The sequence below is a fragment of the Ammodytes marinus genome (assembly GCF_949987685.1).
Source record: "Ammodytes marinus genome assembly, chromosome: 19".
Lineage (NCBI taxonomy): Eukaryota > Metazoa > Chordata > Actinopteri > Uranoscopiformes > Ammodytidae > Ammodytes > Ammodytes marinus.
Genome location: NC_137223.1, coordinates 20491753 through 20504290, shown reverse-complemented (window position 1 = coordinate 20504290; position 12538 = coordinate 20491753). Strand labels below are relative to the sequence as shown.

Here is a 12538-nt window from a genome sequence, read left to right as displayed (position 1 = left end):
CTCATCAGCAGCACTTGAAAGCAGCATCACAGGCCAACAAAGCACAACACGTCCTTCCCGGGATTTCCACGCTTGCCGTTGCCATGGAGCTGAGTTTGTTTCCTTCCTTCGGTTTACAAAAAAAGTTAGAGGTTCTGCTTTAAAAAATAAAGGAAGGAGCCTGTGAAGACACTCGGGATACATGTGAGTGTCCTCGCTGTCCGGACGTGCTGGCTATGTGAAAAACAGTGTCATTTTTACAGTGTATATTGGGACTTGAATGTTTTCCAGCACTTTGAGAAGCGCGTGTCAAACAAGGAAGCGGCTAGCTAACGTTATCCATTCCCTCTGAATCAAGCGTGCAGCAGGTGGGTGCAATGCTGACCGCAGCTTTGACTTTTAAATAATCTATTGTTTGTGCCGACACACTATTACAACGTTGTTATTTGTCTTGTTTCATATAATAGTCTAACATTCAGTTCCCTAAAAAGTCTTGAATACATTATCCTTTTAAAATGTCTAATATCAATTTGTCAAAAGTCTTCAAAAATACTAAGGCTTTTGGTGAAGGATTGTATGAATAGTTTTATAGGCCTACTGGCTTTGCGTAACAATAAAATAGGCTATAATAATTGTCAGCATCTTTTTTTATATAATTTACAAAGGTCTCACATTCAACATAGGCTACAAAAAATCAGCATGGTAGGCCTGTAATCCGATATGGTCATTTGGTGACGTTAAAGTGACAGATAATTATTATTTTTGGTTTATTGTGTATTTTGAATGCTTATTTTGACCTGAAATAGAATAATAGCATACAAACTATGTAAGAAAACAGCATTTGAACTTGAAGTAGCCTATAATCTAAGTTTTTCACTGGACCATAAAGGTCATGTTAGGTTACAATATGTGGCCAAACTTGTCCCCAAAAAGCAATTAATGTTGATTTTTTTCCTTTCCAGTTTTGGTGCTGATTGTAAAACTGGCCTTTAATTTCATTCTGATGGGCATTAAAGTCTGTAAAGTCTTAAATCTAACTTGCTGTAAGCTGAACCCCAGTACAAGTTAAAAGGTCAGTAGTTGTGAAATAATACAGGTTTTTAGGATTTAGTGACATAATCCTTGCTTACTTGTGCTGAAAATGTGTGAAAAAACACAAAACTACAAAATACAATGCTAAAAAAAACTAAGCAGGTTTGCTGCACAGGCTACGGGCTACAATGTTGTTAAGTGTCATTACTAACAACGTATGTCGTCTGTGATGATCTGAAGTTATTGAGTAATTCCAACTGTACATTACTGTACAAAACCCACCTGAACAAAAATGACTGACTTAAAAAAAAGACACACATTTGTTCCAACTGTTGGTAATTCATTAGCATGTCAGTACCATGTCCATATATGTTAGAAAGTGATACATCCATTTCCTTCTCCTCCAGCCCCTGTCTGAGCCCACAATGAGTGGCACGGTAGCAGAGGGCCGCCTGGAGGTCCTACAGATCTACCGCCTGCTGCAGTGCGTCCATGAAGGAGATAAAGGGCAGATAGAGAAGATGGTGAACGTCGGCGTGAAGGACCTCATTAATCTCACTGAGCCGCGTGACGGCACAGGGGTGCTACATGTGGCAGTCTCCGCCAACAACCAGGGTGATGGACCTCTTCTTCACTCTGCCAGATTATGTACACTCTGTTTACAGACAACCAGGTGCTCCACCGGCCTGCTGAAGAAATAGGATCCTTCTCAAATGAAGTCATGTTTGGTAGTGGTCAACAATGGCTTTAGAGTCTAATACGTGTGTTTAATTCAAACAGCTTTATTAATCCCACTATGGGCAATTGGTTATGATGAGCAGGTTGTCAAATACACAGAACACATGTCACACAAGAAAATCAAACAGATAAACCGAGGAGCTTAAATGTCAAATACATCTATGAATACATAAATAGATAATAAATATTTAGGTGATATACATTATGACACTTAGATTATAAATACATTTTAAGGGATAACAAAATAGAACGGAAAATAGCCTATTTGCACCTACAAAGAATCCAACAATCACAAGGATACGCATCTGCTCCCAGATCGCCCAAGCGTTAGAATTTGACTCTGTACATAATCAATTTACCTTAACGCTATTTAAAATGTCCAAAACCTCTATTTCACATTTCACTTAATTCTCCTAACTGTAACTCTAACCCCCCTCCCTCTCCCTTACTTGACTCCCTACAGACCTGGTGACCTTCCTCCTCTCCATGGGAGCCGACGCCAACATCCAGGACAAGAAGGGCCGCACCCCGGTCATGTTAACCGCTGAGCTGGGCAATGATTCCATAGTGACACTGCTGACCGAGAGAAGTGCTAACCTAGGGCTACAAGATGCAGAGGGCAAAGGTGAGCCGCAACAAACAAGGATATTCTCCATACAGCACGGGCACATGGTGGGCTAAGGAAAAAAGGATCTCTTAGGGAGACCAGTGTTGAACATGATACATTTAATACTTTATTAACTCAAGCAGTTTTACTGAGATTTGAAATCTTCAAATTGTTAGAGAGACCTGAACAGCCAAACCTGTGCACATAAACAGCAAACTTCTAGTAGAAACAGCAAGCAGGGTAAACTGTAATGAACAAGTGGAAATATGTGAACTAAAGAAGGTTCATCGACTAAAGGTTCAGACTATATAAAAAGTTACATTAAAGCAATGCTTTTTGGTATTCTCCTGTCAATATAAATTCAAGAATATTAATTAAATAATTGGAAGACCATTAACAGATGACAATGTTGATAATAATAAAAACATTGAGGTAATTTAACAGGTAAATATACAATCTCAAATCACCTTAAAGTGGTGTGCATAAAGCCATAATTCCTGGCCATCTCTAAATTTTACATAAATGTACCTATAATGTCAATCATTTATATTGCTCTAATCACTCGAAGGTAATGGCTCAGTTTCCATTCCACTACATTCTCATTTGAGCTCCAAGTGTCGATTTCTTAAATAGAGGTGTTTTCCATTTCAACTTGGACCAGCAGGTTGGCTCTCTGAATGCCTTGCCTTGTTTTACAACTCATGAAAATGCATGGTGCTGCTTAGATATTGATGATGAGGCAGTATCCCGGACAACTCCAATTGGTTCTTCTTCCGGACCTTTTTAAACCAATTGTGATAATGACCACGATTTCAGTGTCCGTCCGGGGGCTTCAGTTACTGCTAATGGCACTGGGTCTTTTAAGAGTGAGTGGACAAAAGAGGGAAGGAGGAGGATATGGCCACACAGAGCTTACATTTGGCAGAAAAGCACTTGTTCTGAGGTGCATGAAAGCATGCTTTTGTCAAATTTGTGTGTGCACAATGGTTTGTGTGTATGTGTGTGTGTGTGTGTGTGTGTGTGTGTGTCATGCCACCTGGGTACGTCTAATTACAGATCACCCCCTCATGGTGATCCTCTCCTGTGAAGCCTGCTGTGTAACCTGATACCCCCCCCACCCCCCCCCCCCCACGACTGGCTGGGCCTGTCTCCACACTCACAGCCAAGCCGTTTCCCCACTAGGCCAGAGTGTCTGGAGTCACACGTGGTCTTTTTTTAACCTCACTGTTATCAGGGGCCGGGTGGGGACAGAGCAGCCGCCAGTAAACCCTTCCTGAATAAGTAAGATAGGACACAGCCTGTTAACATGTGAACCAGTGGATGTCTTACCCTGCATTGACCCGAACTTACAAAGGCTTAACGACACAATTGAATCCATTGTGTTTTTAACGTAAGACAAGTTTGACGGTTATGGGTACCAAGGTTCAGACTGTATTGAATGTGCTAGCTGGCCAGAGCTATTGGCTTTGAAAAGTTACTGTCAGAAGTGGGATTCGAACCCACGCCTCCAGAGGAGACTGCGACCTGAACGCAGCGCCTTAGACCGCTCGGCCATCCTGACTTGTGATGCCTGTAGGGACCCCATCACGTATACACAGACAGGCAATCATGTGACCTCCATTTGGCCATTTAATCATTTACTTGGTAATGCATGCATAAATAGTACCACATAGTCCATAGTTGTAAACATCAGCTTACTTTCTACTTTGTGTACGCGTTAAAGGTGCTACATGGAACTTTTAAATATGTCTGGACCATAAATTACAGTATCAGTGCAAAATCTACTTTTTTTAATATAGATTTCTTAATGCCTTTGTCATGGGTACACTCACCCAGGAACTATAGCTGGCATTGTTAAAACACTTCCGCTTTTGTCCAAAGGGGGTGCAATAATTAACACAAACTGAAAGTTCCTTGGAGCACCTTTAATGCAGACCAATGGCTAAAATGCACAGTTGCTGGTTCCTTTTTAATCCAAACAAATACTTGGGTTTGAACTAACTTGTAAAACAAGCTGGTTTAATTGTACCCTTAACATAAAACATGTCTTCCTGTCTCCAATCTGACATGCACTGCTGAGCACAATTATCGTTTTTACTCCCCTACTTCAGGTGTGCTATTCTACTGTATATACCCCACCCAGCGCCATACCCGCTGTCTGCAGGTGGCTCTGAAGAACAAGGCAGACGTCAATAGTGTATCAAAACTGGGGAGTCATATCTTCCAGCTGATGAGTGAGAAAGCCCTGGAGTGCACCCCCATGTGTCTCATCATGCTCAGTGCAGGGGCAGACCCCAATGCAACAAACCAGGTAAAGAACTGCATAAGGGGACTGACAGGCATTGTGGGAAAAGACGTAGTGGCATGGATTATTATGGAACTGATGGTTTATTTATTTAAAGTTCAGCAGCTGAGATGCAGCTGCTGAACAGCTGAACACTGACTCCTCTCTTTAGAAAACTGGCATTACAGCGTTGATGGAGGCAGCCAAGGCAGGCTCCCTGCAGCTTGTTAGAGCCATCCTCATGAGCGGGGGAAACCCCAACGCCCTGGACAAAAAACGCCTTACAGCTGTACACTATGCTGCCATGGGGGGCTTTTTTGAGGTGTAGTATCTGCTTACCCAGTGTCATCTTTTTAACAGTAAAAAAGATGACTATGAAGATGAATATATATAAAGTTGTAGGAAAAATAAAAGTGGAAGAACTAAGAAGATCAATTTTATAACAGCTCTGTAATTGTCACTTCACATTAACTGTCACAAATTTTTGACAGTAGCATTTGTAACTGTTGCTCTTTGGTGTTTTGTGTATTCCAGGTTATTCAGTTGCTGTCTGCATACTCGGCAGACATGGGCGTGATCAACCTAGAGGAAAGCACACCTCTACACTACGCTGCTGTGATGGGCGATGCTAACTGCTGCAAGTTCCTGGCACAGAGAGGTACTATCAGAGAGCCAAACAAAAGTTTAAAGAAAAAAGGCCAGTTTAAAGGCCAGTCTACACGTGTTAAAAAGACAGTCTTTTTTAGGTATGTGTTACAAGCTTTTACCTGTGTTGTGATACAAGTAGAGCCAGGAATTTGAATATGTTGTCATGGTCAGGTATTTGAGGAATAAAGTGGTGCAAATGTATTAATATAATATATTACATAATATCTGTCTGTATGTTTTTCTAAAGCTGTGCCCTGTGTTCAGGTTGTAACCCCAAACTGAAGAACCAGGAAGGTTTGCTGCCACGTCAGATTGCCAAAGACGCTGGTCACAAAGCAGCAGCCAAGGAGCTGAAGAAAGCAGAGAAGCAGCAGGGCAAAGGCAACAACTCTGATGAATTCCCCACGTCCGATTTATGGGCCCTGACCCTCCATGACTGGTCCTTTGAGTGTGAAACCGAATTACGGCAAGCCTTTGGGGACAAGGAAACAGTTACCAACGATGCGTTTAGTTCGGTATTAGGAGAACTTAAAGCTCCGGTTGAAGCAGAACAGCTGCTTCAAGTCATCTCAGTCCACGAGAAGGGAAAAGACGGCCCTGTTGACATTAACGATTTCCTCAAAGGTGTCAAGTACATCAAGAAACCGTTCCTCCTCTCCGCTTACATTCCTAAAAAGAAAAAGGAAAAGGGCGGAGGAAAAGGAGGGAAGAAAAAGGGTAAATTCGTTCTCCCTTTGCCAATTTGCACCCAACCGGCAGAGCTGATGCCCCGGCGACTAGACGGAGGCCCGCCCCACTTCATGATCGAGACTTACTACAACTGCTCCGACATTCGGCGATTCGACCACGATCACCCGCCAGAACATCCCATGATGAATGACTCCGCATGGTACATAGAAAGACCAGAGAAGGTCTTCGTCAATATCAACTACTGTGTGAAAACTGGAGACCTGGAGTCCCTGGACCTGGCTTTCAATCAGAAGGTTCCCGTGAATGTCCACGATGAGTTTTACAAGACCCCGCTGATGGTGGCCTGCTCCAGTGGCAACTTTGAGGTGGCCCAGTACCTCCTCGGCAGAAGGTGAGAAAGATCATGTTTCCTTTTCTCTTTTGGTTTTACACATTGGGAATAAATATTTCCTAACTTAAATTGCATTTGTGAAGATCATTTATCAGTGTTGAGTGGAAAAGGTGAACAACAATGTGAATTCAAAGCAACTGTAAGCCTTTTTCCCTTCTTTTTTTCTTTACTGCACAACTGTGTATCAAATGACAATGTGACGATGTGAAAGGGCTTGTTCATAGTCAAAGTAGTAGGTCATATTGACTTTAATGATAATCACACAACAATAAAAACTACTACTAAGTATAAAGTGTAACACTAGATAGTCAGTGATAAGAGTGTGAATGGCAATTGCAGGAACAATGAAGATTATAAATAGTATAGTATAGAAATAATGATTAGTGTTTGATTTCATAACAATTAATAAATTAATATTATCCCAAGCCTTTGACGTGAAGAAATACAGATCAGAATTAACGACCAGTTCACGATAAAGCCTGTGTTCCTGACAGGGCGGATGTGAGAGCGTGTGACCAGTTCTTCTGGACGCCCCTCCATCATGCGGCTCAAGCTGGCCAAGTGGAACTCATTGAGCTGATGGTGAATTCCGGGGCCATTGTGGATGCTCCGGGCCTCAGCGGCGGAACCCCCCTCATGAGAGCCATCGAGAGCTCTCGACTCTCCTGTGTGGACTTCCTCATCAAGGCCGGGGCCAGTGTCAATGCAGAGAACAAGAAAGGTTCTAGATATACATTCATCTTCATTTGAAAAATATGAGTGTTCAAAAAAAAAATAGTTTGTAATAGATGCTATTAACAGATCATTATAAAATAATGCCCATGTAACTGAATTTAAGTTTTTCAGGAAGCAACAAGTAAATACAGTAACCGCCATTCAATTTGGTTTTAAGTTCACTCCATTTACTTATGTTTGTTTACTCGCTGTCCTTGAAACCAAATTTACAAATACACTTTTGTTATTGTGGTGAGCTGTCTCTCTTTTACTGTTATTTCACTGATCACCATTTTCCTTTAGGACAAAACTGCCTCGACATCGCCAGAGCTTATGGGGACGCCAGGATATATGACCTGGTCAAAGAAAAGATGGATTCTCTCCCTAAATCAAAGGACAAGGACAAGGGCAAGGGGGGGAAAGGCCAAAAGGTCAAGTAACTCCTTTCAAATCTATACACCAGCCCCCTACAAACTTATTAAAATATTGTGGCTTCAAATATTTCTTGTTTTTTTGTTTTGATGTTTATTTATGTGAAATTGAAATTTCACTATTTTCTTTGTTCATTTTTTTATTAAATCTTTTGAGGCTCATTCAGTAAAGGTATCCCTGTGGAAATCACTGTGGACCTTGGGCTTATATCTTTTTCTCAGAAGTCATAAACTTGAAAAGATTGTGTCCTGGAGATACAGCAGGGGTTTGGTCTGACACCAGCCCTTTATTGCATAGATATTGAAACAGAATATCACCTCTAGGTGCTTTGAGGCAGTGAGTGGTTGCCAATGCAGCTGCAGCCCGGCAACATCAGTGTTCTGTATTTTGAATTAGTGGTATTAACCCTCAAGGTTTTTATCTGTGTACTCCAGCTTCTTCTTTCAGCATGAGAAACCCAAGGCTTGTACAGAGATCTGGTTACTGCAAGGGAGCAACTTGTAAGCAAATTAGACCAGATGTGTTATGTTACAACTACAGTAGAACATGCTTGCGCTTCAGTTTGCATTTCCTATACTAAACCAGCTAAAATATGAAAACATTTATTGATCTTGTCATCAGGACTAGGAAAGTAGCAAGTGGTGCTGTAGCACAAATTCATCAAGCATATTCGTAGTTCAATATAGCAGCAAGCAGCAGTTCTGGGAGGCAAGAATATGTCCAAATAACAGAATTTCACACGGGGAGTTTAATAAAAAAAATTAGAATGGCATTAAATGACAAATTACATTATTGATAGAATTACAGAAATGAACTCACCACTATAAGAAACTGAAGAGTCTATAAACTTCGAATCACTGTAAATAATGTATAACCCTTCACGTCAGGACAAGCTTTTTATTGTAATGTAATGTTAACTAATGGCTTTGAACCTGTGATCCTGAAATAAGCCAAATGCAAAAAAAATGGCCTGCTAAAGGGATTTGCACATCAGCTAAATGTTAAGATTGACCCTCGGTGGTGATTGACAGATTGTCTGTATTGACCTGCATAGCTTGGACTGACCTCCATCATATTTATGTAAGACATCCATTAAGTAAGTAAGTTCCTGCCATAAAAGTAGGAGGACAACTTGAGATGTACGCAATATGCCTAAGTGTGAGCAGACGTCTTTGGCTTCAAGATCTGAGAGTTTCGTAACTAGAAAAGAACAAAGGACACGCCTGAAACAGATAGTATCATCCAGGACCTTCAGGGCCAGAACAACCCGCACCAGCTACAGGCAAGAGAGTCACATCAGCAGCAGGTTCAAAAGTAACAACTATTGCATCAACTGCACTTTTTGGAGCTTATGTTAGTCTGTGTAAGCTAATTAGAGAGGGAAAGAGAGGGGTCCTCACTTCTCAATTTTATTTTGTCATCACAATTGTTGTTTTTCATGGTCCAAAGTAATTGAAATTGTTCTAAAGAAGTTTCATGTCCTCTGTTTAACAATTTCTGCAAATCCTGCCCCTCTCATTCTGTTCCATTATACACATTTTGAGTAAAATTGATCCACAAACACTTGCATTTTTGATGCTTCTAAACCCTTCCAGCGCTGTTCAGTAATCCTTTCTCTCTTGGTGTCCCCTACAGCGTGCCTCTGCAAAAGGATCAGTGTGCGCAGACACGTCGACTGCAACCGCAGGGAAGATTTCTCCACAGAAGGATTCAAAGACCGTCATCATGCAGAACAGCAGGATACTGACGGGGAAAACCAACGATGTGGATGTCTCCTTTGTGCCAAAATCTGTAGGCTCATCGATTTTTACTGTTTCAATGTACTGCAGCATCTGCTTATCACAACTTACTACCTCTTGTCTTAAAATGCAATTAAAAATATCCTTTAGACTGCCTGTGGAATGCTTTAAAAAGGGGTTTGAACTTATTTGTTCTAAATGTGTTGCTTCTGCATAGGGTCACAGTATAAACAAGTCTGGTTTAATTACATGTTTTAAAGCTTTATTATTGTTTCCATTTTTTGCAAATCAAAGTCATTGTACGTTTCCTTTTTTTGTGATCAATGACCAATACTTTTGTTTAAAAGTAACATTTCCCAAGATAAAAAATATTTCAAATCAAGAGACACTTTAAATTCAGTTTGAGCAGTCTCCATTCCCACCAAACCAGTGTAAGTGAGGCAGTAGAGTTATAGTCACTTCTCTCCTGTGTTTCTACCAGAGCACGTCAGTTCACTGCTGTACCCGACTTACTGAGTAATTATCTATCTACATCTTTTCCTGGCTTGCCTGTCTGTTTCAGGTTTGGGGGAAGCCGCCAACCACCAGCCAATTGATGTCAAAGATAGAGCGACGGAAGGAGCCCTTGTCCCTGGAGGTGGACTTTGAAGACTTGATGATGCCTTTCAGACAGAACATCCAGAGGAAAACACTGGAGCTGCAAAATACTACAGACTAGAGGACTAAAGGAGGTTAGGCCGAGACAGACACTCAGGAAAATATTTTGGAATTATTGTCTGTCCCCTGGATTTTTTTTTAATTTTTTTTTTTTTTGGGGATCAACCGATTTATTATAGCTGCTTTAATCAACACAGCTGGATATTATGTAATCAAAGCTCTCATGTTTTTAATCTTGTCAGTTGGTATGAGAACTACTCATAGTCAAAAACTGCCAGTAGAATAGCACATGTATCATCTTATCATGCTATCATACCAAGGCTAAATTCTGCTTTTATTGATAATCAATTGACAAAATCATACAAATACTAAGTATATGAGTACTCACTTAAAAGTACAGATATTTCTGGGTACACACCATCATCACGTTATATCCACAATTCTCTGCAGGGACTGTTTTGTGTTACTTGGCAAGTGTAACAAAAACAGAAACTGTGTGTATTGGTCAGTACACTGAAACATGTACTTCATACCAATATTTTGTACACAAATACAGATTCTTTTTTGTACCTACTTGCTTTCAGTCTGATTCTAACATAAATTGAAAAAAGTCACATTGGCTTCAAATATAGGTTGGGATATTTTTTTAAGGCAAATAGGCCCTCGTCACTGGTAGAATATAAGGAAATTATCTCTTAATCACCAGAAGACAGACTTAAAACATTGTGAACTTATCCTTTAAAAACTGTAATAAGAAACCTTATAAGGTTACACTTGTTCAGTCTGACTTAAGTAAAAGGATCCTATCAGTCCAAGGTAGATGGATATCGTATTCAGTGCCCAAAGAAGAAGAGTTTTGATGTTACAACTGTTGCTGAGTAAATAACAGGAGCCAAACTTTACTGTGAGCAGATACTGCAGTTAGGACATTGGTCTAAAGCCTCTGCAGTGGATGAAGCTGCAGCCAGAGACGTGAGTCTGTTCCAAGTGAAAGGAGGCTGGAGAGAGGAAAGGACGGAGGCTGGGGGCTCATAATAAATTTGAATATTGCTCACTCCCCTAGTATGTACACATGTACTGTAGTTTTACAAAACAAATACACTACTAATCAATTAGGGGATAAGAGGAAAACTCACATGACTGGTGCTACAACTGTCTTCAAAACATCAAGCTGCTTGCAGAGAATGACGGCGTTCCAGTCTGATGCAGTTCCATGCTGAAGCCAGCATGTGGCACTGTTTGGCAAAGTGTATCAATGCAGGGGTTTGGTTGTTTATTAAGCTGTGACAAGTGAAAACTTGGAGGGTGCTCCTGTGTTTTCTAGCACAAAATCGCATCAAAATGGCAGCCGTTTGTTTACTGTTTCCATGTTAGCCAGTCACACTGCTTTGAAACGGGAAGATTTCCCATCCAGTGTTAATTTAAAAGGGGATATGATTATGAGATGGTTAAGAATACACCTCAATCCTTGTTTTGCCCTTACCCTGAAGAACTGATTTGCATGAATGGCTGCAGGGTGGCTGTATGGAGCTGAACGGTGCTTGGGTTATATAATTCTTTAGTCGTTGATGTTGGACATCGGCAGTGTCTCCAAAAATATGATCATTCTTTTCTGGGTTAGATGTCGCATTGATGCACACACTCCCATCATCACCAGATAAAATTAGATTGCAGTGTCCTCTAGGTCCATGGGGGACGCAGTTATATAAATCAAATACACAGGCGCAGGACGGGGGGGGGGGGGGGGGGTTGTATCACAGGGCCTGGGTTGTTTAAACATACATGCATAGTCACAAAAAATATCTCTGAAAGCCCAGCAGAGCCATTCACAGCAAGGCAATAGAGATGAGATGAAGGAGTGGGGGTTGGGATGGAGAAAGAGCAGCGGAGGGTGACTCAGAGGAGGGGGGGGGGGGTGGAGGAGTGGGCGGTAGGGTAGAGAAGATGAGGGCTTTTCTAGCACAATAAGTGGCACACAGGTTAGAGGGAGTAAACAAGGCTGCCGGCACTGATTGTCGGCCGTGACGCAGTGTGTCTGTCAGGGCGTGGGCTCCGGCTTATATGGTCTTGCAGTATGAGTGCTTGTCTGTGTGTGTGCGTGCGCGTGGTAGGCTGTATTATTTCTGTACGAACATGTGTCGAGTATAAGGAGAGGTATATCATATATGTGGCTGTTTGTACATGTAGGAACGATCGTTTTCTGCCTGATGTGTCATTTTAGGCTCCCTATACAGTATTTCAAATGTGAATATATTAGCCTATGGTTATGTATGTGCATGCATGTGTGTAGAATGTGCTTGGTTGTATTGTACTCTTGTGCACGTGTATGTAAACCTGTGTGAATGTATGTACTATTATTTTGTATATGTATGGATGTTTATGTGTCATTATCTTTGGCTCTGATGTGCTTCCTATGAGGAAGACATTGCATGACGTGTTGTATGTGTATGTGTCTGTGTGAGTGGGAGTGCATGTGTGTTGAGCTAAAATGGGAGTGTAAATACATATTGTAAGTCCAAGGGTATTTCTTACAGTTTCGAGCCTTTTCCTCCTCCCCTCTCCTCTTTGCTGAGTATCAATCTGAGCTCAGATCACTGTGTGTGTGTGTGTGTGTGTGTGTGTGTGTG

The 12538-nt window shown here is 41.3% G+C and overlaps 1 protein-coding gene across 1 annotated transcript; it reads left to right on the top strand.

Moving 5' to 3' along the window:
- Positions 1-213: 213 nt before the first annotated feature.
- On the top strand, positions 214-9972 carry ankef1a (ankyrin repeat and EF-hand domain containing 1a; the record flags this gene model as incomplete). Its single annotated transcript, XM_080047490.1, has 11 exons — positions 214-347; positions 1419-1626; positions 2213-2374; positions 4468-4667; positions 4813-4962; positions 5175-5298; positions 5553-6369; positions 6864-7090; positions 7387-7514; positions 9151-9306; positions 9817-9972. The coding sequence occupies exons 2-11, from the start codon at positions 1437-1439 to the stop codon at positions 9970-9972; spliced, it is 2310 nt and encodes a 769-aa protein (XP_079903616.1). The 5' UTR covers positions 214-347; positions 1419-1436.
- Between the last annotated feature and the right edge of the window lie 2566 nt (positions 9973-12538).